The sequence below is a fragment of the Hemitrygon akajei genome, chromosome 10 (assembly GCF_048418815.1).
Source record: "Hemitrygon akajei chromosome 10, sHemAka1.3, whole genome shotgun sequence".
NCBI lineage: Eukaryota > Metazoa > Chordata > Chondrichthyes > Myliobatiformes > Dasyatidae > Hemitrygon > Hemitrygon akajei.
In genome coordinates this window covers 150,049,202-150,076,757 of record NC_133133.1, presented here as the reverse complement: position 1 = coordinate 150,076,757, position 27,556 = coordinate 150,049,202, and the positions used below count along the sequence as shown (strand labels likewise).

General features: G+C 41.6%; 1 protein-coding gene across 2 annotated transcripts in view; it reads right to left on the bottom strand.

The window, feature by feature from the left end:
* The window catches only part of rtcb (RNA 2',3'-cyclic phosphate and 5'-OH ligase), a 42,889-nt gene extending 15,391 nt beyond the window's left edge, over positions 1-27,498 (bottom strand). Inside the window, exons 1-6 of one of the 2 annotated variants that reach the window (XM_073059379.1) lie at positions 27,483-27,498; positions 23,565-23,718; positions 17,100-17,178; positions 16,275-16,342; positions 14,085-14,184; positions 13,258-13,414 (exon numbers count right to left, since the gene is read on the bottom strand). In XM_073059379.1, coding sequence (XP_072915480.1) covers positions 13,258-13,414; positions 14,085-14,184; positions 16,275-16,342; positions 17,100-17,178; positions 23,565-23,657 — 497 coding nt within the window. In that variant the 5' untranslated portion in view covers positions 23,658-23,718; positions 27,483-27,498. Of the gene's footprint in view, positions 1-13,257; positions 13,415-14,084; positions 14,185-16,274; positions 16,343-17,099; positions 17,179-23,564; positions 23,818-27,482 lie in introns of those variants that run through there. The other variant, XM_073059380.1, reaches the window with a different exon arrangement.
* Between the last annotated feature and the right edge of the window lie 58 nt (positions 27,499-27,556).

Sequence of the window (27,556 nt, the reverse complement as noted above, 5' to 3'; positions counted from 1 at the left end):
GATTCTTGGCCTCACAGTCTACCTTGTTATCAACATCTTGCACTTTATCTGCACTGCATACTTTTGATAGCTCTTTCATTTTATTCTGCATTGATATTGTTATAACTCATTCCAGCTTAGATGTCATGGGAGGCCAGGAAAGAAATAGCAGAGACCCTTGTAGAGATTTTCAAAGTTCAAAAATAAATTATCACAGTACATAAATGCCACCATGCACAATCTTGAGATTCATTTTCTTGTGGGCATAGTAAATACAAGAAACACAATAGAACTAATGAAGGACCGCCCCCAACCAATGTGCAAAAGCCAACAAACTGACAATACAAAATATTACGACTACTAATAATAATAAATAAATAAGCAATAAATGAGAACATGACATAAAGAGTCCTTGATTGTGGGAACTGTTTAGTGATGGGATAACTGAAGTTATCCCCTCTGGTTCAAGAGCCTGATGGCTGAGGGGTAGTAACAGTTCCTGAACCTGGTGGTGTGGGTCCCACGTCTCCTGTACCCTTTTCCTGATCACAGCAGCAAAAGAGCACGGCCTGGATGAGGAGGTCCTCAATGATGGATGCTGCATTCCTGGGACAGTGCTCCATGTAGATGTGCTCTGCTCAGTGATGGGGAAGGCTTTACCGATGATGGACTGGGCCATATCCACTACATTTTGTAGGCTCTTCTGTTCAAGGGCATTGGTGCTTCCATACCAGGTCATATACAACCAATCAATATACTCTCTACCACATGTCTATTGAAGTTTGTCAAGGTTTTAGAGGGCATGCCAGATGTTCGCAAACTTCTAAGAAAGTAGAGGCACTGCCAAACTTTCTTCATAATGGCACTTATATGCTGGACCCAAGACAGATCCTCTGAAATGACAACTCCGAGGAATTTGAAGTCGCTGATCCCCCATTGAGGACTGGCTCATGGACCTCTGGTTTTCTCCTCCTTAAGTCGATAATTAGTACCTTAATCTTGCTGCCACTGAGTGAGAAGTTGTTCTGGTACCACTCAGAAAGATTTTCCATCTCCCTCCTATGTGTTGATTTGTCACCACCTCTGATTTGGCCTATGATAATAGTGTCATCAGTAAACTTAAATATGGCATTGATGCTATGTCTAGCTTCGCAGTTATAAGTATAAAGCGAGCAGAGTATGGAGCTAAGTACACAGCCTTGTGGCGCACCTCCGCTGATGGAAATTGTGGAGGAGAGGCTGTTGACAATACGAACTGTCTGGGGTCTGCAAGTGAGGAAATCGAGGATCTAGTTGCACAAGGAAGTACTGAGGTGTTGAAGCTTACTGATTAGTTTTGAGGGGATGATAGTATTAATTGCTGAACTGTAGTCAATGAAAAGCATCCCGAGGCATGCATCTTTGCTATCCAGATGTTCTTCTGCTTCTTCTTCGCTTCTTTTAGAAGACTGGAACATTAGCCATACTCAATGTTCAATAAGGGTAGCAAGGACAGGTTACGGAACTATAGTTAGCCTATAGTTAGCCTGACTTCAGTTGTAGGAAAGTTACTGGCAGGAATTTTTAGGGACAAGATTACCACTATTTGGATAGTCAAGGCCTGATCAGTATCAGCATGCTTTTGTCTGTGAGAGATCGTGTTTGGCAAATCTTTTGGAGTTTTTCCAATGAGGTAACTGGAGAAATAGATGAAACTAGGGCTACATAGACACCAGTTAAAAACTTTGACAAAGTCCTAAATTACAGGCTGATCGGGAAGATTACATAGCATGGGATTCAGGGAAACTAGCGAAGTGGATTCAGAAATGGCTAGATGATAGAAAGCTGAAGGTGATGGTTGAAGTTTGATTCTGTGACTAATGGGAGGCCCCAGGGGTCAGTATTGGACCTCTGTCATTATGTATGTAAATGAACTGGATATGAATATACATAGCATGATTAGCAAGTTTACTGATGATACTAAATTAAGGGATCTTGGTGATAGTGAAGCAGATTACAATTAATTGCAGAGAGATCCTGATCAGTTAAAGATATGGGCTGTGGAATGGCAAGTAGATTTCAACTTGGATGCATTTCAACATAGTGTGAGATAACGCATTTTGTGACAATCAAACCAGGTCAGGACTTATACAGTGAACAGGGTATTGAAAAGCATTGTGGAACAGAGCGACCTTAGAGTACAAGTGCATGGTTTGCTGTAAGTGTCTGAGCAAGCCAACAGGATGTTGAAGAAAACATTTGGCAAGCTGCTTTCATCAGTTAGGGCATCAAGTTTCGGAGTATGGACATTATGTTGTAGTACAAGGATCACGGGCTATTCACAGACAACTGGGACGAGCAGCGAGGATGCTACATTCAGCATGGACCAGCTGGGTTCCAGGACCTGATTCCACGTTGTACTATGACTCCAATTTCTGTGGGATGCTGTTTCATTAAATGGAAGATTCGACGTAGGCTTACAAGAAGCCTTGTGTGGGTAAAGTTTGAACCAATAAAATCAAAATATAATAGTGCAGAACTGATCAGGAAAATAAATAAAGGATTTCAGATGGCAGAACCACAAGCAAGAACCCCATACCTGGAGTAGAAGGAAGGAGGATCAATTGTTTTGTCAACAGGAGATCCCTCTTTCAAAATTTTATGTGTGAGTAGTGGTTTGGGTGAGTAGTGGTCCAAAAGGAACTACCACATTCAGGAGCTGTTGGCTATAACTTACATGGATATTTGCAGTGACATAATCAAGTTGATACAATACAGCCAAGAGTTTGCATTTCATTAGGATTTGTGTGGTAATTTACACAACCAAAGTTAGTTGACCAAGGTAAAGGTCAGCAATTTTATGTGCCATATTTATTCTACTGTGTTTTCTTCCCCATAATTATGTAATTGCATTGCACGAAACATCCAAAACATTTTAAAACTTTAAGTCTGTTTAACCAGATTTATTTATTTATTTTTTTTTGAAAGTGAAGTAACTTGGATTCCTGTACTGTTCAATAATGTTTCACAACACAAACAGTGCCCGAGCCCTCAAGCATCCATCAGCGCCACTATTATCAGACAGAGAATGTTCCAGTATGGCATCTAAAAGAATTGATAAGCTCCATATGGTGGTGAACTGCACCGCCAGATCAGTATTTATCAAACAAGACATTTTTAGTCCTTTTAAATTCTTTTCATGAATATTCTGCATTCTCCGAGCAGTATTTTGCTCATGTGGAAACAACCTGTATTTCTGCACTCCTCAGGTAAACAACCCTCAGCTTCAGCAAAAACAGCTCCAACTCCTTAGATTTCCAAATAGAACTCTAACCCCTGGTTTTGATGATAAATTGTTTCCATCATCTTTATAACATTCTCCATAACCAGGTGTTTATAACATACAAAATTCCAGAAGGCATATTTTATCCTGTACTTTTGCTATATTCCAATTTTATCAAGCATGATTTATAATTAGCATATTTGCAAACCTTTTTCACCTCATTTGTTTTAGATCTCATCTTTTAAAGTGCATTTCCTATGCTATTTTTGACTTTCTACATTGAACTCTTGCCTGCAGTCTTTCATGGTTGCTATCCTGCTTTGATTCTGCACATGATTTATGACATTGTTCACCCTTTCCCCAGGTACAGAACTTTTATGGGTATACAATGAATTAAGGCAATTGAGCCTCTGCTTCCTGTGTGCATGTACATGATAACAGATTTATATTACCTAGGCCACACTCATGAAGTTCCTACTATAAACTTGAAGCATTGTCTCTTCTGGTTGGAGAACACCAAGCTTCACAGGTCATAAATAAAAGCAAAATATCCCACACCTCACAAAAAATATAGAACATAATATGCCTTCTGGAATTTCGTGCAATTATGAACACCCTGTTATGGAGAGTGCTATAAAAGTGATGGAAACAACGCAGTTTTATCAAGACTAGGGGTATTAGTTGTATATGGCAACTGATAACACTGACATCAACTAAACTTTCACAGTAAAGGCAAATTTGACTTTCAAATGATTATCAGATGATTTCAATTAATCTACTTCACCATATCACCTAAATGACTCAAATTTTACCTGGACTGCACAACAAATGCCTTTCATTGTCGTCAGTCACAAAGCTGTGCTGCACAGAAAGGAATCCTTCAGCTCACCAACTTCATACCAACCCTCTGCCCATCTACACTAATCAGAACTATCATTTTCTGCTCTTCCTTTTAAAGTGTTTGTCTAAATGTCCATTAAATGTAGTAACTATATTCAATTCCACCACATCATCTGGCAGCATGTTCTAGATATCAACTACTGTCTGTATAAAATAATTACTCCTAAAATCCTCTTTAAAAACCCCTACCTTTGCACCTTAAACATATGCCCTAATCTTTGACATTCCTACCACGTGGGAAAAAAAATTAACTATCTACCCTATCAATGCATCATCTATCAGGTCAACTGGACTTCTTTCACTCCAGAGAAAACAAGCCCAACCTATTCAATCTCTCCCTATAGATAAAGACCTCCAATCCAGGTAACATCTTGGTGAATCTCCCATTCATCTTACAGAGTAGTGACCTGCACACGATACAGGCAGTCCACGGGTTACGAACGAGTTCCGTTCCTGAGTCCGTCTTTAAGTTGGATTTGTACGTAAGTCGGAACAAGTACATCCGGTATTATTTAGCGTCAGTTAGTCAAACGTTTGTCTTAGTATATAGTATATATTTTACCTTTCTATGCATAAAAAACACTTAAGAAACGTATGGATTCCAATAATTAAACCACTGTGTTGCTTAGTAATAATTGTAGCTTTCATCAGGGCAGCACCTTTCAAATGCTCCATTATTCTCACTTTATCCTTTAAAATTGTTCTGATTGTTGACCGACTGTAGCTTTTCCAATGCGTTTCACCTCTTTCCAAATGCTTTATTATTTCCACTTTATTTTCAATTGTTATGCCCGCAGCCCCCTCCTTTGTGAGAATTGCAAGAGCACTCTTGGGTTGGGTCAGGGGACCCAGGAAATGAGAGAGAGATGTGCAAACTGCCTCGTTCCCCGGCGATGAAAAATCACGGGACATATCCATTGTTTCTTGGAGACACATTTGTGGATTGCGATCCTATGCTACGTGACAGCCTTCGGGCAAAGTGGGCTGGGTGACGGGGAGAGATTGCATCATCACCTCAACCTGATTGACATCTACAACCCTGCAAGTCAGGATAAAAGATTCCCCCTCAGACGCACCAGAAGAAACGCTAGCGATCCCGTAATAGCGGGAAGCCATTGGAAGGAAGCCACGTGCGTTCAGTTCCCTTGCCTGGGAGCTGGTGGCGAGTACCACGGAAAACAACTTTGAACTAACAACGGGGAACCAACTCCCCCGACTCAACGGATTGGCCTCATAAAAGACACGGGCAAGTTTAAGACTGTCTCTCTCTAAAATCCAAGGAGCTGCATCTTGAATGACAATTGACTTTTATTTTTCAATCGGACAATACAGTATCCCCTCGACAAACGATAGAGCTATTTCTTATTGAGGATTATGATTATACCCACGCTTTTAGATTGAGTATTGACGACGTATATTATCTGAATGTATTAATCTTATTTTTGTGCCCCTTTATAAATAAAGACTTTTAAAAATAGTACCATCAGACTTCAACGGACCTCTCTATCTTTGCTGGTAGGTGACCCAGTTACGGGGTACGTAACACAATCATGATTGCTTCCCATCAACGGAACAGAAACACTGTGGGCAGTGGGTCCCGACCTCCGCCGGCTCCCAAGGACCACCACACTGAGCCACGTTAAATGGGACAAGTGGGGACTGTACTGGGTTTGGGTATTTGATCCTCCACAACATACCGTGTGGGAATTTAAACTGGAAGTGGCAGTGGTTTGTTTTGTTTTTTTACAAGGTTAAGTTGCGAGCTCGACATCAACCCGGCACAGATGGTACGGGAGTCACTGGATCGACATCAGCCCAGCACGGGAGCAGTCTGTCACTGGATCAAACTCGGGTACCTCCGTTCTCGAGCCTGGCGTTGATCTCACTGCGCCACCAGCCAACCGGAAGGGGGGGGGGGGGGGGGTCAGGGTGAATTTTGCTAAGAAAAACTTAAGCCAAATACAAAGTTACACACTCAACACAGTGTCAATGGCAACGACTTAAAATGGCGGATGGCGTCCTCCTTCCTCGGTTTGTAAGTACGAATTGTCCGTAAGTCGGATGTTCGTAACTCGGGGACTACCTGTACTGCAAGTGTGGCCAAATGTTTCGTAGAGTAGTAACACAAGATCTGACCTCTTATACTCAATGTCTAACCAAGAAAGGCAAGCATGTGGTTTGCCACCTTCAATATCCATGTTGCAACTTTCAATTATCTATGAACTTGCACCTCAAGGTCAGTCTGGTTGTCAACTTTCCTCTGCACCCCACCATTTATTGGGGATGTCCTAGCCCTATGTGCAACAGCTCAAACTTGTCAGTATTAAATTCCATCTGCCAGCACTCTACCCAACCTTCTAACTGATCTATATCTTGCTGTAGCCTTAGATAACCTTTCATGCTATCTGCAATGCCACCAATTTCCAAGATATCTGTAAATTTACAAATTATACATCTTACAATCATATTCAAGTCTTTAGCACATATTACTTGAAGCCATTAGAGCTTCAAGCCAGTTTTCTCTGAGTTAGATAATCCGCACCAGGGGTGCGTGAAAAGAGCTTTTAAATCAGGGTGGCAACAGACTACAAAAGTAGAGTTTCGGGGCAATTTTTCTGATTTGAGGAGCAACTAATCAGCAAGAGGGATTCATTTGAAAGGGTCAATAAGACTAATTCAAGTTCAAACAAAGTGGCCATTCATTTGAAGTGTGCCAGGGGTTCGGGTTCGGGTTAGATTATGCGGGCAGTGGGCGAATCAGCCCTCTTGTGCTTTTTGATCTCGTCACTTGAGATTCAGTTTCACACGACCCTGCCACTTTGATCTGGCCCACACCTTCATTAACCAGGTCCAACACTTGCCTTTGTTGAATCTTGTCCCTCTTGACAAAGGACATCGGGTTTGTGGGGGTATAGCAAGGGTTAATCCGGGTGTGCTTAGGGTTTGTGGGGCTGAAGACAGGGTTAATCGGGACGTAACTAGGGTTTGTGGGGGTGTGTGCCTCTTTTGGACTTTAGGATTAGGTTTGAGTGTTGGGCTGGTGGATGTATATATGTGGCTGGAAGAGGTAAGGCTGCAGAGTTTTGAGTAGTGCTATGGCGGGTGGGCTGGTATGGTGAAGCCAGGTTAATCTGGCCCATGCCTTTCATTATCGTGGTCCGACACCACTTGGTTCAACGAACCGGGTGTGCACTGGGGCACATCATCAGTAATGCATCCTCAGATCGTCAGGTGTTTGGTTCGGGTTCGGGTTATGGTTAGCCTAACCCTCTGGCCACTCCTCTCAATAATAAGTATGTAACTTTAGATACTATGAGGGGGAATGATGTACCAAGTGGGAGCCACAGTATGGTGAGTGCTGAACAGACCTGATGGAAATTGGGTGCAGAGTTAACCATTTCCACCCCCCCTTTTGAGAACTATGAACTATTACTATGCTGCTAATGAGAGAGAGAGATGAAGCAGAGATGCAGGGACACCTGCTACAGATAAGAGAGAGAGACACACATTTGATTTATGTATTATGGCTTCTTCCTGGATTGTTTACCTTTCTCTACAAGGACGTTACTTTGCTCGTTAACATTCCTAAGGAGACAGCTGGAGTGGCCTGATTTGATGGAGATGGTCATTTTGAGTTGATGGATGGCTGATACCCCGTCAATGGGGATAAAAGATAAGTGTGGGGAGACACCCCTCAGACACACCAGTGGACACTGACCGAGTGTTGTGCACCCACAGGAAGGTGGGGGCTTCGAGGACCGGATCAGGAGATCGGTCAATAATGCTCACAGTGTGACGGCAGGACCAGTGGGGGCTTGTGTGTGTGTCCACTCTTGCCAGAGTGACGAGTCCACCACAGAAGAATGGTCTAGCCGAGAATGGAGGGGTCATAACTGAATGACCACAACGATACGACGGAATAAGAAGACAATGGAAGGTTTGCCTGCTGCAGCTGTTACATCTTGCTCGCTCTCTCTCTCTCTCCAACAAATTACAATACAACAACCGCAACTACCTCAGCACACATGAACTGAACTCTATATTCTCTTATGACAATTCATTTACCCCTAGACATTGATAGAGCTCGTTTATTACTGTTGATTATTATTCCTACACTTCTACGTTTATTATTGCTAACCTGTTTTATATGTATATTTGCATTTTTGATACTGTATTGTGTAGTTTACTAATAAACACCTTTAGTTTTCGGTACCATCAGACTCCAACGGATTCTTCTATTTCTACTGGTCTGTAAACCCAGTTACAGGGTACGTAACAAATTGGGGCCTCGTCTCCAGGATTTGATTACCAAATTGGGGGGGGCCAGTGAATCGGGATAGAAGTCCCTTATCTGATCTGGTTGTGTGGATAACCAGACGTGAAACCAGCAGAGATGGAGATTGACAAATCTTTAAAAGAACCAACTACGGGGGCATTTGGCCGATTGCCGATTGGCCTACTCCTGCTCCTATCTCTTATATTAGAGGATGCCAGAAAGGTGGAATTGTTGGGTATTGCGAGACAATTGAATCTCTCGGTGGAGAAACCGGCGATGAGGAAGTTGGAGATACAGAGGGCGATAACTGTGTATTATGTATCCCAAGGTGTGTTCCCGTCGGGGGCATTGGAACTGTTCCCTGAGAGGAAACCAACCGAGAGTGAGCTTCAGTTACAGATGGAAAAATTAAGGTTGGCTGAGGAGAAAGAGAAAAGGGAGCATGAACTCCGGATAAGGCCAAACACCGCACATCATCAAAAACCTTTAGTTTTCAGTACCACCAGACTCCAATGGATTCTTCTATTTCTGCTGGTCTGTAAATCCAGTTACGGGGTACGTGACTGGGGAAGATATGAACTATACAAAAGGGACGGGCTACAGCTGAATCTCAGGGGGTCCGATATCCTTGCTGGTGGAGTTGTTCGGGTGGGTTTAAACTAACTTGGCAGTGGAATGGGAACCGGTGCTGAAGACTGGGTTACAAACAGAGGCAATATGTAGTGAGACTCCTAGCAAGGAGAGCTGATGATAAGGCAAAATTACAGTCAACAGGATGAGTTGCAATGTAAAAGGCCGACAAAATTGAAAAGGATGAATACAGGGCTAAAGATGTTACATTTGAATGCTCACAGTATACGGAATAAGGTTGATGAACTTGTAGTACAGTTGGAGATTACAAAGCATGATGTTGTAGGCATCACTGAATCATGGCTGAAAGAAGATTGGAGCTGTGAGTTCTATGTTCAAGGATACACATTGTCTTGAAAGGATAGGCAGGAAGGCAGAGGGAGTGGCGTGATTCTTGGTGGAAAATGAAATTAAAATCATTAGAAAGAGGTGACAAAGCGTCAGAAGGTTAAATAAAGCACTGGTGAGGCCTCACTTGGGAGTATTGTGAGCAGTTTTGGGCCTCGTATCTTAGAACGGATGTGCTGAGGGTTGAAAAGGGAGAGGGTTCAAAGGAGGTTCACGATAATGATTCCTGGATTAAAGGGCTTGTCATATGAAGAGCATTTGATGGCTCTGGGCCTGTATTCACCGGAATTCAAAAGAATGAGGGGGTGACCTAATTGAAACCTATCAAATGGTTAAAGGCCTTGATAGAGTGGATGTGGAGAGGATGTTTCCTATGGTGGGAGTGTCTACAACCAGATGACTCAACCTCAGATAAAGGGGTGTCCTTTTAGAACAGAGATGAGGAGGAATTTCTTTAGCCAGAGAGTGGTGAATCTGTGGAATTCATTGCCACAGGCAGCTGTGGAGGCCAAGTCTTTACGTATATTTAAGACAGAGGCTGATAAGATTCTTGATTGGTCAGGGCAAGAAGGAATATAGAGATAAGGAAGGAGATTGGGGCCGAGAGGAAAAATAAATCGGCATGATTAAATGACAAGCAGACTTAATGGACCAAATGGCCTAATTCTGCTCCAATAGTGCCTATAGGCACACACACAGGCACCCCCCCCCCACAGGTTTTGTTGTTTTACATACTAATTGGTTTTAGAAGTCACATAATTAGTTAAGGTGTCCTAGCTATATATAAACCTGTGCAGTCAAGGTGGTCCAATTGATCGTAGGAAAAATACACCTGTATCTAGAAGGCCCAACTGCTGTTGAGTCAGTATCCTGGAAAAAATTACACCATGAAGACAAGAGAACACTCCAAGCAACTCCATGGAAATGTTATTGAAAAGCACGAGTCAGGAGATGGATACAAGAAAATTTCCAAGTCACTGAATATCTTAGAGTACTGAAATGGAAAGGATATGGCACAGCTGTAAATCTGCCTAGAGTAGGCCATCCTCAAAAACTGAGTGACCGCACAAACAAGGGGACTAGTAATAGTAAGGGAGGCCACCAAGAGATCTATGAAAACTCTGGAGGACTTACAAGTGTCAGTGGCTGAGATGAGTGAGACTGCATACAACTGTTGCCAGGGTGCTTCACCAGTCACAGCTTTATTTAAGATTGGCAAAGAAAACGCCACCGTTGAAAAGAAACTCATGTGAAATCTCGGCTAGAGTTTACCAGAAGGCATGTGGAAGAATCTGAAGTCAAATTGAGCTTTTTGGCCTTCAGACTAAACGCCACATTTGGCGTAAGCCAAACACCACACATCATCAAAAACACATCATCTCTACGGTGAAGCATGGTGGTAGCTGCATCATGCCGTGAGGATGCTTCACTGCAGCAGGCCCTGAAGGCTTGTTAAGGTAAACTGTAAAATGAATGCAGCAAAATACAGAGAAATCCAGCAGGAAAACCTGATGCAGTCTGCAAGAGCACTGTGACTTATTTTCTAGCAAGACTATGACCCCAAGCATAATACAAAAGCTACACAGGAATGGTCAGGGTCCAGACCTCAATCCAATTGAGAATTTGTGGCTGGACTTGAAAAGGGCAATTCACTCACAATCCCCATGCAAATCTGATTAACAGACCTATCCATACAGACTCAAGGCTGTAATTATTGCCAAAGGAGCATCTACTAAATATTGACTTGAAGGTGGTGAATAATTATGCAATCGAGTATTTTCTGTTTAATATTTGTTTTAAATTTAGACCAATTTGTAGAAATTTATTTTCAATTTGACACCAGTCTTTTCTGTTGACCAGTGTCAAAAAAAAGCCAAATTAAGTCCACTCTGATTCAATGTTACAAAACAATAAACATGAAAACTTCTGAGGAGGGGGGGTAATTATATTTTTTTAAATCAGCACTGTATATTTTATGGTCTTGTATATTGCAATCAAAGGTCCTAATACTGATCTATGTGGAACAACATTAGCCACAGATTTCCAATCAGAAAAAAAATTATTCCAACACCAACCTCTGCCTCCAATCACCAAACCAAGCATGCACCCTTCATCATTCCACACTCTTCTTGCCCCTTTCCAGGGCTCACTCCTCCCCATGTCACTCAACAGTCATGGCTCTGCTAGTGCCTCGCTATGCACGCTCGTGCTACATTGGGCATCCAGATTTTTGGTTGCAGCTTGAGCAGATGGGCAAGAAGATTCACACTTGGGAGGTGCAGTCCAGAGTCTGGGCTGCGATTGGTACCCAGTCCAAATGACACCAGCACTGGCACACCCAGAGTAAGGGAGAGCACAACAGCGCCAGTAGGTGAGCAGGTCACACACCCGAGTAGTGACACAGAAGCAGTCTCCAGGCAGTATCAGCAGCTCTCCTTGCATTCATCTGTCCTATCCTTCTATTTTTACCCTCACTAACTCATTGCATAGGAAAAAAACCCATGACTACGAGGTCCTGCTGTGCAACCTTAAGCTCAGCTCCCTAAATTCACTCGGTAGTGCCAACTTTGTAGTGCAATCTTTCACAGTTGGTCTATACATCCGTCCATTCTACAACTGTGACATGAGCCAGTAAATGTCTGCAACTACAGTGGCATTGATAGGAGATGTGACTCTGTGGCAGTGTGAGCTGGGGTAGAAGGGGAAACCACTGTGATCACAGTACACTTCAGATATTTGCATTGGCCTCTCAGTACATTGGTCTTCACAAAAGAAATGCTAAATACTAAATTAGCAAAAACCATCAGGCAAATTGACCAACATTAATAAAACCATCTTTGGGTCTGACACTAGGTGCACATATTTCATTTGCAAGGGGAAAAATGCATAGCACAACATAAAGGAAGCAGTAAATCTTTGGTAGGCAAAAGCTAAGGTGTTTAATAAATGAAATCTTACTAAACTTAACAGTTAAGGATACATCTGCCCCACATTTCCTACACACTTCTGTATCTACAATTACCCAAGTACAAAGTAAATAAAAGCCTGATGAAATAGATAAATTGGGGTGTTCCTTTTCCAGACTTCCTGACTATTATGAGAATGGCTAAGGTTTCATTGTTCAACAATGAATTGTGAGAAAAGATGGGGTCACTGATCTAGGTGCTCGGCTGATAGGTACAGCTGACACTAAAAAATTATTTTATGAAATATTACATGTTGAAAAGTATTTAAAAAGAGGGAAATCACACAAAGATCCAAAGCCACTGAAGTAGTCTACTATATTTCCTGTTTATGTGGAGATGGATTGCCTTAATTAAATATCGCACTGGAATTGAATTGAATTGAATTGACTTTATTTCTTACATCCTTCACATACATGAGGAGTAAAAATCTTTACGTTACGTCTCTGTCTAAATGTGCAATGTGCAATTTTTAATAATTTATAATAAACAGTATGTACAACAGGATGTCTTACGTGGGGAAATACAGCTCCCTACTTCAAAATCCCATTCCTGAGATGGAGGTTAAGGGGATGCCAAGGCTAGAGTCATTATGATGATAGCAGGATGGAGCAGAGCAGGATGCAGAGAGAGAAAGCCACACTCCATCAGGGTGGCCAAGAGTTCACCAAGCAACATACACCGCAGCCATTTCTCAGGTAGGAAAGGTGGTGAGTGATGGATGAGGCACTCTGGCCTATCAATTGCACAAAGTACACAAATTACAAAAAAAAAACTAATTTCATATTGTAATATGCCAAACATATTATGAAATTGGATAATTCTCTCTTGTTCTTTATCCCATCCTATTCTTAAATAACTTTAATGTTAATCTCTAAAGTTCTGAGAAGCAATCTTACTTTGCACCCATTGGAATTACTCCTTTGGATCCAACTCCAACAGGAATATGATCAAACATGGCTTGAGCCAGTTGCTCCTTCACTGGTTGAACATCTCCTTCATCGAGGTTAGTTCGCAACAATCGCACTCCACAATTGATATCAAAACCCACACCACCTGAAACAGAAAAATGTACTTTCATTAAAATTTTAACACTTAAATTCTCCATTTTTTTCCTCTTCCCATTTTCAGGCAGCAAAATTGAGATTCACTTTCCTTAACACACTCAAAGTTTTTCTTACACATAAGACTCCTCTCCGCCAACAATGATTTGATAAAATACAAACATAAACAGTAATTCAAGCTGCCATTTCCCATGGAGGAATCCTGAAAATCTAGAGTTCACATACATCAAAAATTGTAATTTAATATGTCCTGTGACCAGCAATTTGACTAGTAGAAGGTAAAATGCTTTATGCACAAAAGTGAACTCTACAGTTGTGAGCTTTCTTTCTGAAGCCCAGAACTCTGAAAACTTTAGCTTTTAAGTGCTAGGCTTGGAAAGACTTCCTTCACTGTTCAAAAATAATCAATGTAGAAATGGCTTTTGAAGAGCTATAGGGATCCTGGCAACACAAAGGAGCCACAATCCTGTTGTTCTGAATGTGCTTCTAGGCTTAATTGAGGTAGCAGATGCATATTTGTGATTCCTCACGCTTGTTCAATGCTTAAATTACGTGGTCCTGTGTACTTTTACACAGCATTCTAAGTAGCACAAGAAATAAACACTCCAGGTCTTCAACTGATTCAGTACTCCACAAAAGATAAGTAGTGATTTTCCTTTTACCTGGGGATACTACAGCCGTTGGGTCATCCATATCAAAGGCTGCCATGTTTCCAATTGCAAACCCATACCCCGAATGGACATCAGGAAGCCCAATGGATCTCTTCGGAAAGAAAAGCAGGTTTTAATAAAACAAAGTTTCAATAACTACGAACTGATAACCCCTCACACAAAGCATTCCCTAGAAATATGAAACACATTAATAAAACTAAATAAGAGCTAATGACATAACCTACTATCTGATAATTTGGAAATACCTATGATTAACATAAAACTGTTATATATTGATTCAAGTAATGTTTCTTGTACTCCCATGAAATCCACCAGGGTCCTGGGTCCCATGTATTCTTCTAACTTAGCAATTTCACTGTAAAATTATAATACAGCGGAAACTAAAATAAAATTTAAAATATTTTTCAATATAAATAGCACTCAATAGTACAGGAAATCTGCTAGTCCAATACCAAAGTCCTTAGTGTGTTGAATTGTCAGTTTTACTGTACACAAAATATTTTATGTACTCAAAAGCAAAGTTTTACAAGTGCCGCAAATCTGAAATAAAACAGAAAATACTGTCACTTGAAATCAGAGTGCTAGTGAAACGAGAAACAGAATTAACATTTCAAATCAATAATCTTTCATGAAACCCAAAACATTTAGTGTTTCTTCCAACAGTTGCAGCCTGACTTGCTGAAAATTTGCAGCACCTACTCTTTCTGAAGAATGCCTATTTTATATATATATATATATATGTATATTCTATATCTCCACGTACCTAAAAATGAAACATGTCATGTTTCAGTCCAGGAAACAACTTAACATACAATCATCCCAAATCCAGATACTGCAATGTTTCATAGACTTTCCGAAACACAAACATCAATTCAGAGCTACACTACGATATCTTTTGGACAAACAACTCTACTCAAATTACTGCAGAGCTGTTTTTGGACTGTGGGAGGATACCAAATCACCCAGAGAAAACCCATGCAGTCCACAGGGAGGACATAGACTCCTTGCACAGGACGCAGAGATTGAACTCCAAACTCTGAAGTCCTAAGCTGTTAACAATAGCACAAGAATATCTTAAAAAGGCAGTGCCACAAGAAGGTGGCATCCATCATTTAGGACCCTCAAGTTCAAGTTCAGTTGCCACTCAACCATACATATGTACACAGTTAAACAAGATAGCGCTTCCCTGGGGCCAAGGTGCAAAACACTGTCCATACACCTACACCCAACACATATGGTTACAAAAGCACAAAGTCACAAAAATATTATTAGCATAAGTCCCTGAGTGGCATGGTCTTAAGATTGATAGTGCGTAGGATGTTGTCCTGGAGCCATGTTTCTGCAAGAACAAGCATGCAGCAGCTCCTCATCTCACACTGGGGCAGCTGCAAACAAAGGCAAATCACCTTGTCTCACGCTGAGTCAGCCACAAAGGAGATCTTGTCTTCCAGAGAGCAAACAATGGAGAGCAGCAGTGATGGCAGAGCAGGCCTGCAGGGGACAGCTGCTAAACCAGCACAGATTCCAGTGTGCCAACCACACCCCTGTTCTACACCATCTCTGGCTCCTCTTACCCCTGGTTGGCTGTAACAGGCGATGCCACGGCATTAGGGTCTGGTCCACACAACCACTGAAGACCTGCAGTTGGTCTCACCAATAAACTCAGCTTTCAATGTTTTGCATTACCAATATCCAACAGATCTTGCAATCACAAAAAAAATGTTTAAGACACACATTTATACTATCTGTTGGACTGGAGAGGCTGCTGCAACCAAGAGTGCCGCCATCTTACCGGATGCTCACCAACCAGGACATGCTCTCTTCTCATTACTACCATCAGGAAGACGTATGAGAATGAAGACCTACACTCAATGTTTCAGGAACAGCTTCTTCCCCTCTGCCATCAGTTTCTGAACAGTCCATGAGCACTATGTCATCACTCCTCCTTTGCACTATTTATTGTAACTTATAACAATTTTCTGTCTTAGGTCACCAATGACCTAGAAATGCTAAACACCATTATTTGTCCTTAATTACTACATTTTACTCTGAAACTCACTTCCAACCATGAACTTGTACAAAGACCAATGCAAAGAGATTTCAATTTCCAATATGATCTTAACTCTTCGCAGCAATTTCCTACCTGAGAAGCAAATTTTAATGAAGTAATTACTAACTCACATGAACAATACCAGGTAATGCTGCCACATTTCCAATCTGCTTCATTGCTGGCAGAAAGCCACCGACACCTGTAACAAGACAAAAGTTGCAAGTTGCGCCCAATATACCAACTGAAGTTCAGACATTTCCACAGAATACTAAAATGATCCAGACCATCTCATTCTGTGCAGCTTAAACTCTTACCAAATTTGCAAACAAGCTAAGCAACCACATAAATTAGTAGCATATTTGTTCAGAACTAACCACTAAATTTCCCTCCTGTATCCAAGGTATTGTCCTCAAATAGATGGATAACACCAAATACATATGGCCTATAGATTGGAGAGGAGAGAAAACATGCAGGAGGGTACAAATAAGGCAATAAATTTGGTAGATTTTGCAGATGCCATTAGTTCAGGTACTTGTCATTGGTAGTGCACATCTCTGAAACGTGCAGTATCCATGGATTGCTGCTGCCCAGTAAATCATAACCTTTGCAGTAGTTTGATCTTCAAACATTTTTTTTAATCTCAAAGGATATATTGCTACACTAAGTGCAAAGGAGAACTGCACTAATGTCCTTTTGAGAGGCAGCTCATAAAATATGGGGGAAAACCACATTTTCCAGGATCTCATTATTGACCTTAATAAAATGAAGGTAATAAGGGATTTTGCTTTGTACATATTAATTATAAGGTCATTCTATATGCTTCAGTGAGCAGATCATCGATATCTTAAAGCACAACGTCTAGCTGTGTACACCATCATTGTTTATATACTGTAGCTCTTAAAATCAAACTAAAATTAAACTCCTGTGCTCATAACCATATTACAATTTGTTCTTACCTCCCCCACGGCATGAATTTCGAAGCTCATCAAACATCAATTTCTCTAGAGTATCATTGACATAAAATACCCCTTCCACCTGGAGGAGAGGAAGACATTTTCAGTATTTAATTGGGTTTGATATTAATACAAATTTTGCTAACTTTTGCAACACCATTACACAAATACAGTACTGTAAAGGGAGTTTCTAGTTCAGAGTTTAAATTAAATTTATTATCAAAGTACATATACAACCCTGAGATTCATTTTCTTGCAGGCATATTCACTAAATCCATAACTGATTAATAACCATAATGGAATAAATGAAAGACTGCACAAACTTGGGTGTTCAAACAGTGTGCTAAAGACAGGAGATTGTGTAAATACAAAATGAAATAACAAACAAACAAACAAACAAATAAATAAATAAATAAGCAAGCAAGCAATAAATATCGAGAACATGAGATGAGGAGTCCTTGAAAGTGAGCCCAAAGGTTGTGGAAACATCTCGGTGACAGTCAAGTGAAGTTGAGTGAAGTTATCCCCTGTGGTTCAAGAGCCTGATTGTTGAGGGGTAATAACTGTTCTAAACCTGGTGGTGAGAGTCCTGAGGTTCCTGTACCACCTTCTCTTCACCAGGCATCTATAGAAGTTTGTTAAAGTTTTAGATGGCATGCTGAACCTTCACAAGCTTCTAAAGTAGAGGCACTGACGTATTTTCTTCGTGATTGCTCTTATATGCTGGGCCTAAGCATAAGCATGCCTCTGAACTGATAACACCAAGGAATTTAAAGTTGCTGACTCACTCCACCTCTGATTCCCCTGACTCCTCCTCCTGAAGTCAAAAATCAACTCCGTCTTGCTGACATTGAGTGAGAGGTTGTTGCTGCAGCATCACTCAGCCAGATTTTCAATCCCTCTCCTATGTGCTGATTCATCACCACCATTGATTCTACCTGTAACAGTGGTGTCGTCAACAAACTGTCGATGACTGAATTAAAGGTGGTAATAAATTAGCAAATGGGGGGGGCTCAAAATTGGGATTAAAATCATTTAACAATTTGAATTTACATAGTATCTGTAACTGTACAAAATTTCAAAAACGTGCTTCAGAAGAACATTACTTAACAAAATTTAACAAAAATAATTAAGTAGAATTTAAGAATTGTCTAAAGGGAGGAACGAGACAAAAGGAAGAAATTCAAGTGGAGCAAATAAACCAGGGGCTGATCATGAAACCAGAGGCAAAGGACCACAGAGATTATGGAGGTTTGTAGAGTTGATAGTGAAAAGCAATATGATGGAGGTATCTAGAAACAAGGCTGATAATTTTAAAATCAAAAATTTTTTGATCAGTTTACTGTCTTCTTGGCTGTCATGTGCTCCTAAAAAATAATACTGCCATCTCAAAACTTAGTTAACTGGCAATAAAACAGCACAACAAAAGATGCAAATGTTTTTTTCTTGAGGATTGGAAAAAATGACACTATCTGAAACAAAGAATATATTAATTCTTTACTAAATTAATTACACTTTAAACTGATTGGGGCAATTTTCAGGGACTGGTATATTAAACTAACACACTGAAATACCCAAACATACCTGAAGAATTTTGATCTGAATACCATAGTTACATTACCAAACTAGTAATCCAGAACAACGTAAAGATCTGAATTTACCTAGGCAGGTGAATCGAATATTTTGCTAACAATTCGGAATTAAAGAACAAACTACTGGCTCAGTAATGATAACCAAAATTTACTGGATTCTTGTAAAACACGCTTTGTTTACCTGGCAGTGAGGAAATCTGCCATCCTTACCCAGACTGGTCTATATGTAACTTCAGATGGGTAGACTCTGAAAAGCCCTAATAAGCCACTCTGTTTATGGGCAACTGGGGGGAGGAGGGAGTGCCTAGTACCCCAATAATAAATACGTACTTGTTATTTCCTTAAAATCAATAAAGCAAAATGTCCTTATGCACCAAATAATTGATACAAGTCAGTTATCAAAACCTTTTATATTTCCATCTGCTGCCAGTTCCCGTCAAGCCTATCATTAAAACATCAATGAAGACAAGTTTTAAGTATATAATACAGAACAGAGCAGTACAGCATAGTATGGGCAATGTGGCCCACAATGTGCTGACCTATACAAATCTACTCCACAGTCAATCTAACCCTTACCTCCTACACAGCCAATAACACTCCATTTTTCTTACGTCCAATCCCTGTCAAAGTCTTCTAAATAACTCTATTGTACCAAAGTGTAGGAGGATATCTAAAATAAATCTGATAAAAATATCACTTAAGAAAAATCTGAACAACTTTATCGCCAAACCTTTCCTGATGAATGTTTAGCCTCATCTACCATCCTCCTACATGCTGAATTCTTCTACATGTCAACAACATCATATGCTGCATCGTTATCCAACGCTCAATTTAGCTTCCTGCAAGGGCTGCCTTGCTCCAGGGCTCATTATAATTTTGGTCCAAGCATGGACAAAAAGAGTTGAACATTATAAGCAAGTTATAAATGATTCCTTTTAATCTCAAGGCAACACTTGTTGAAGTGCATTATTTCAATAAATTTTGGAATCAATGAGCAAACACTTCACTGGCTTAAGTCATATGTAGCACAAAGGAACATGGCTATGGCTGTAGGTTAATCTTATTCACAGGACAGCTTGGTAAAAGTTACTTAACTGCTCTATGCATAAGCATCTTCAGCTATGAAAATTAAGACTCAGGAGGCAGTTGACTGACCCATTAAATTCCTGCCAACTGCTTTAAGAATGATATGTTTGATTTCAACTGCCCACGCTTTCACCATAGTCCTGCAACTTTCCTTTAAAGCCCTAAACATTTTTCTGTCAAAATGCCCCAGTAAGCATTGGTATTGGTTTATTATTGTCACATGTACCAAAGTGCAGTGAAAAGTTTCTGCTTATATATTGTTCATACAGATCAAATCATCACACAGTGCATTGAGATGGAATACAAGGTAAATGAATAACAATGCACAATAAAGTGTAGAAGCTACAGAGAAAGTACAGTGCAGGTAAACAATAAAGTGCAAGATCAAGCAAGGTTGATTGTGCGGTCGAGTCCATTTTATCATTCAGGAGTCTAATAACAGTGGGATAGAAGCTGTCCTTGAACCTGGTGGTGCATTTGTACCTATTGCCCAATGGGTGAGGGTGAAGACAGCGATATCTGGGGTGGGTGTGGTCTTTGATTATCCTGGCTGCTTTACAGAAACAAAGAAAGGTATAGACAGAGTGTATAGAGGGGAAGGTTGATTTTTTTTATGTGCTGAGCTATGTCCACAAGTCTGTGCAGTCACAGGCTGAGCAGCTGCCATACCATTATTCACTCTGATAGGATGCTTTCTAGGGTGCATCAGTAAACGTTGGAAAGGGTTGGTGGGTGCATTCCTCCTGATGAAGTAGAGGTAATGGTGAGCTTTCTCGACTATGAGATCAATGTGGATGGCTCAGGACAGGCTATTAGTGATGTTCACTCCTTGGAACCTGAAGCTCTCAACCTCAGTGTCAGTGATGTAGAGGGAGTATGTGCACTGCCCCTCTTCCTGTGTCAGCCAGCAAGTTCCAAACTCCTTACAGAAGCGGGAACTCTGCTCGGTGATCGTTGGTGCTGTAATGGCGTTACGCTGTTACAGTACTGTGCTGCCCCATTGGAAATGGGAACACAGGATGTCAATTTTATCATAGAACCAGAGGCAGTAGAATTACCCTGGAATCCATAAACCAACTCTGCTTCCTTAAAGGGGGCAGCCAATGATATTTTGTGTGTGGTGCTTGGATTTCCAGCACCTGCAGGTTTTCATTGTTGATGATATTTCCGTGCCATTTATAGTGAGGTTACATGACATGAAAGTTGATGACTCGGCTGCAAGTGCAAAGAATTTGCACGCTCCTGATATCAGTTTGTCCTCCCCATTTTGAATGTTGGGCTGAGCCAAGAATCCCAATACCAGGACACATCCAAGTGCAGGCCTTTCCCAGGTTACAAATGCCTAATAGGCAGCCATACATACAAACAACCTCCATTAAATGTTTGTTGTTATTATTGGATTACAGCGTGTAATAGGCCTTTCAGGCCACGCTGCCCAGCAGTCCCGATTTAGCCCTAGTCTAGTCACGGGACAATTTACAATGATCAATTAATCAAGTCAAGTCACTTTTTATTGTCATTTCGATCATAACTGCTAGTACAGTACACAGTAAAAATGAGACGACGTTTTTCAGGACCATGGTGCTACATGAAACAATACAAAAACTACACTGAAACTACGTAAAACAACACAAAAACTACACTACAGACCTACACAGGACTGTATAAAATTGCACAAAACAGTGCAGGCATTACAATAAAAACAATAGGCATAGTAGAGGGCAGTAGATTAGCATCAGTCTAGGCTTTGGTATTGAGGAGTCTGATGGCTTGGGGGAAGAAACTGTTACATAGTCTGGTTGTGAGAGCCCGAATGCTTCGGTGCCTTTTGCCAGATGGCAGGAGGGAGAAGAGTTTGTATGAAGGGTGCGTGGGGTCCTTCATAATGCTGTTTGCTTTGCGGATGCAGCGTGTGGTGTAAATGTCTATAATGGTGGGAAGACCCCGATGATCTTCTCAGCTGACCTCACTATCCGCTGCAAGGTCTTGCGATCCGAGATGGTGCAATTTCCGAACCAGGCAGTGATGCAGCTGCTCAGGATGCTCTCAATACAACCTCTTAGAACGTGGTGATGATGGGGGGGGGTGGGAGATGGACTTTTCTAAGTCTTTGCAGAAAGTAGAAATGCTGCTGGGCTTTCTTTGCTATGGAGCTGGTGTTGAGGGACCAGGTGAGATTCTCCACCCCGGTGAACACCAAGAAATTTGATGCTCTTAACGATCTCTAAGGAGGAGCCATCGCTGTTCAGCGGAGAGTGGTCACTCCATGCCTTCCTGAAGTCAACAACCATTTCTTTTGTTTTGCTCACATTCAGCGACCGGTTGTTGGCTCTGCACCAGTCCGTTAGCTGCTGCACCTCCTCTCTGTATGCGGACTCATCGTTCTTGCTGATGAGACCCGCCACGGTCGCGTCATCGGCGAACCTGATGATGTGGTTCGAGTTGTGTGTTGTAACACAGTCGTAGGTCAGCAGAGTGAACAACAGTGGACTGAGTACACAGCCCTGGGGGCCCCCGTAATCTACCAACTGGTAAATCTTTGGACTGTGAGAGGAAGCCCACAAGGTCACGAGGACAACATACAAACTCCTTCCAGGGATCAGCGAGAATTGAAACTGAATCACCTGCACAGTATTGTGCTACACTATACTACCATACCACCCTAAATATTAAATACATAATTCTTTAATAAAAACTATTTACATGTAATCTCACCAGTGTCTCTTGAGAACATTTTTATTTATACTTGGGTAGGGATACACATTAAAGAATGCTATACCCACTACTACTTACGCCCATCAAAGCCTGGGTGTAAAGCCATTGAACCTGGTGTCCTGCCAAAGGGTTTCGACCCAAAATGTCACCTGTACTCTTTTCCTAGATATTGCCTGATCTACTGAGTTCCTCCAGCATTTTGTGTGTGTTGCTCAGATTTCCAGCAGCTGCAGATTTTCTTGTGTGTGAACCTGGAACATGCTATTCTGTACCGTTGTAATGGAAAAACAATAAATAAATGTTCATGTTAACTGGCCCTAATCATTACACATTACTGTGGAGGTACGGTTATCGTATAGAGTTTGTGTATTTTCCAATTTATGGACAAAATCGACTTATGTTTGTAAAACACCTTGGCTGAACAGAGAAACACTTTTAGTAATCGATTAAGACAACTGTGCTGCTCCAAAGAGCGCTATATGAGGTCATTCTTACCCTCGGCCTCTAGGTTCTATAGGCGGGCAAGTGATGACCTCCACCCCCCCCCCCCCCCCCCCGTTAGACTGTTTGAAGTAACTTACTTTTTATTTTTTTACAGTACTTCTCTTCTAATAATTATATATCTGTGCACTGGTAATGCTACTGTGACACACAATTTCCTTTGGGATCAATAAGCATCCATCTAAAAACTGAGCCTATAAAACTACGTTACCAACTTCCAACTGCGGGCAATTTCAACTCTTGTTTTGTAGTCAATAAAGAGTCATGGGAACAAGAATCAGAAAAGATCCCTGCCTGCTCTGCGCCCAACAGCTGAGAATACAGGATTACTGTAGTCAAATGGAGAGCCAAGTATTCACATGTGGCAGAGTTAAGAGAGGTGAGGCGCCCCTGTAGTGCCGGGAAAAGGAAGGGGACGGTTTGGTGGTGGGGATACCCTGGCCCGGGATAGAGGGGAGAAAGGAGGTTGTACCGAATGTAAGGAAAGGGGATGCTCCGCCCAGTGGCGAGGCAACAATGAGGGCGCCTGGAGCCCGGGCCCTGCTGCGTTTCTGCATCTCTGCAGTAAATATACCTGCATGTTGGGTACGAAGCCATGCTTAATCCTCCAGCAGTTCTTGTGAATTTTATCCAGGTAACCGATCTCATCGTTGTAGCTGCGACTCATGGTAGCGACTTCACCGGCACCAAGTGAACGAACGCACACGACGACAGCTCAGCTACAGGTCCTGCGATAACCCAAAATAGTCAGACCCGGCAATACGTTACCGCGTTTTTTTTTTCAAAACACCAAACCTGAGAAGAACATAATAAAAACACAAAATGCTGGCAGAACTCAGCAGGCCAGACAGCATCTACGGGAGGAGGTAGTGACGACGTTTCGGGCCAAAACCCTTCATCAGGAGTGAAGTGACATGGGATGGTCGAGGGGGGTAAGAAGTGGGGGGAGAGATAAAGTAGAGAGCTGGGAAATGATAGGTTGGAGGGAAATGGGCTGGGGGGGGAAGGTGGAGAATTATGGGAAATAAAAGAGAAAGAAAGGTAGGGCTGGGGGGAGATTATAGTGAGGGTGGAAAAAAGAGAAAGAGAACCAGACTGAAATAATAGATAGGGATGGGGGTAAGGGGGGGCAGGGGTATCAACCGAGGTCTGTGAGTTGGATGTTCATGGTACAAGGCCAATATTCCATCTCATCATACTAGAGAAACATTCAATAGTCTTGTAATGGCAGGATAAAACAAGACACGCACACAATGCTGGAGGAACTCAGCATCTATGGAGGGAAATGAACAGTTAATAGTTTGGGATAAGGCCCTTCGCTGGGATGCAGCATCTCTACAGGGAAATGGGCAGGCGATATTTTCTGCCAAGACCCTGCATCGGGACTCATGAGTCCAGCCTGACCTGCTGAGTTTGTCCAACATTTAGTGTGTTGCTCCAGATTTCCAGCATTGCAGTCCCTTTTGTGACCATGAGATAAATGCCTTCCCTGAGCCTGGTGGTACATGCTTCCATATCTCTGCCCGACAGGAGGGGGAAGAGAGAACGTCTGCCCGTTGTGTTGTTTGAAGCACCTGTGCTACTTGATGCATAAAAATAAGGGTTGCACATTTACAACCTACAACACACTCTTCTCTGTTTAGATTGTATTACCCCCACTGTTGAAGTCATTTCTTCCCTCAACAGACAGCGTCTAAACAAACAAAAAAAAAGTAGGGGACACTCAGAAGTTCAAGTAACTTCTGAGGAGAGAGAAACATGCAAATTACCATTTATGAAATGTATATGCTATCTGGCCCACCAACCAATTATCATAAGGAGCTCTTTATCATAATTATCCAGTCTCTTCCTAAATTTGAACAATGAATTTTTTTTGGTTCTACAGCATTGGGAAGTGTTTTGTTTAAACCTACTTTCTCTTTCAGTATTTCTTCCCCATCCCCCTCAGGGTCTCCAGATATATACTGCCAGGAGCTAGTGTGTTATCAAAATTAACATAGCTAAGTTTTCTCGTATTATATATATCTTAAATATTTTATTGCTTAATGTGTAGATCTGTTGTCTTATACTGCATCTCTTCAGCCATAAGACAGGTGTGATGGTGCCAACATCTTGTTTTATAGACAGTCGATGTTTGCAAAGCTGTTTTTTCAGCATCAGACTGAAAAAATGGAACTGAAAAATGGCCCACAATCATGAAAGAAGCTAGCCAATGAATATTAGATGGAAGTTTAACTTACCAATTCAATCCTATTCAATTCAACTTCAGTCCTATCCTCACACTGGTGAGTTAGAACACAGCACAATACAAGCCCTTTGGCTTATGATGTTTCACCCACTTCTCAGACAATTCCATTCTCGGTCTAACCTTTTCCACCCACAGAGCCCTCTGTGTTTCTTTCATTCATGTAACCGAAAGTCTCCTAAATGTCTCTAATGTATCTGCCTCTACCACCACCATGCTCCATGCACCTACCACCCTCTGTGTAAAAAAACACCTACCTCTGACATCTCCCCAATCACCTCACATTAGCCATTTCTATCCTGGGAAGAAGTCACTGGCTGTCTGCTCTATATAGGCCTCTTATCATCTTATACACCTCTATGAAGTCACCTCTCATCCTCCTAAGCTCTAAAGGGAAAAGCCCTAACTCACTCAACTTATCCTCAGAAGATATGCTCTCTAATCATATCTCTAATCAGAAGAGATGGGAGTAGACTCTCACATGGTGGATTGGATAGTGGACTACTTGACAGATAGACCTCAGTATGTGCGGTTGGGAGACTGTAGGTCTGACACAGCGGTCAGCAGCACAGGAGCGCCGCAGGGAACCGTACTCTCTCCGGTCCTGTTCACCCTGTACACATCAGACTTCCAATATAACTCGGAGTCCTGCCATGTGCAGAAGTTCGCTGATGACACGGCCATAGTGGGGTGTGTCAGGAATGGACAGGAGGAGTATAGGAAACTGATACAGGACTTTGTGATATGGTGCAACTCAAACTACCTGCGTCTCAATATCACCAAGACCAAGGAGATGGTGGTGGACTTTAGGAGATCTAGGCCTCATATGGAGCCAGTGATCATTAATGGAGAATGTGTGGAGCAGGTTAAGACCTACAAGTATCTGGGAGTACAGTTAGACGAGAAGCTAGACTGGACTGCCAACACAGATGCCTTGTGTAGGAAGGCACAGAGTCGACTGTACTTCCTTAGAAGGTTGGCGTCATTCAATGTCTGTAGTGAGATGCTGAAGATGTTCTATAGGTCAGTTGTGGAGAGCGCCCTCTTCTTTGTAGTGGCGTGTGGGGAGGAAGCATTAAGAAGAGGGACGCCTCACGTCTTAACAAGCTGGTAAGGAAGGCGGGCTCTGTCGTGGGCAAAGTACTGGAGAGTTTAACATCGGTAGCTGAGCGAAGGCTACGGTCAATTATGGAAAACTCTGAACATCCTCTACATAGCACCATCCAGAGACAGAGAAGCAGTTTCAGCGACAGGTTACTATCGATGCAATGCTCCTCAGACAGGATGAAGAGGTCAATACTCCCCAATGCCATTAGGCTTTACAATTCAACCGCCAGGACTTAAGAACTTTTTAAAAGCTATTATTAATGCTTTTTGAGATAGTGATTTAGATGCATATCATATTTTTTACTGAGTTAAGTATTGTATGTAATTAGTTTTGCTACAACAAGTGTATGGGACATTGGAAAAAAGTTGAATTTCCCCATGGGGATGAATAAAGTATCTATCTATCTATCTATCTATCTATCTATCTATCTATCTAATCCAAGCAGCATCCTGGTAAATCTCCCCTGTACCTTATCTAAAGCTGCAAGTGTGGTCTAATCAGTTTTATAGAGCTGCAACATTATCCCATGTTTCTTGAACCCAGTCCCACGACTAATGAAGGCCAACAGACCATGTGCCTTTTTAACTTGCCCTATCAAGCTGTGTTGTAACTTTCGGGGATCTGTAGACGTAGATTCCAAGGACTTTCAGTTCCTCCACACTGTCCATTAAGCTTGGACTCTGCCTTCAAGTTCAATTTTCCCAAGTGTATCACTTCACACTTCTCTGGATTGAAGTCATCAGCCCAGCTCTGCATTTTGTCACTGTCCCATTGTAAACCTTCTACATTATCCACAACATCACCAATGTTTGTGAGATCTGCAAACTCACCAATCGACTGCGGACTGTAGAGTCTTATTTAAAGATAAGTAGATAACATCCTAGATAACCGAAGAGATTCTATGTTATTCCTGATTTAAAAACTTCTTTTTAAGATATGAGTGCTCTGACATAAGAGAGGCCTGGGCAAATAAGCTGCAAGTTTGTATACTGTATTGTTATGTTCAGGGGCTCCCAGTATAGAAATCTTCAATTTGAAGAGGATGCTCTTCGCAATATATTGGAGCAATTACATTAAGCAAGAATCTGTAGGAAGCATCAAAAAGTGTACTGCTCGTTTCCAAAAAAAAAGTGACTAACCATTATAGGTTCCGTTTTAAACCAGAAATATGTGAGTTTCCGAAAATAGGTAACACACTTGAAAAGTCTGAATC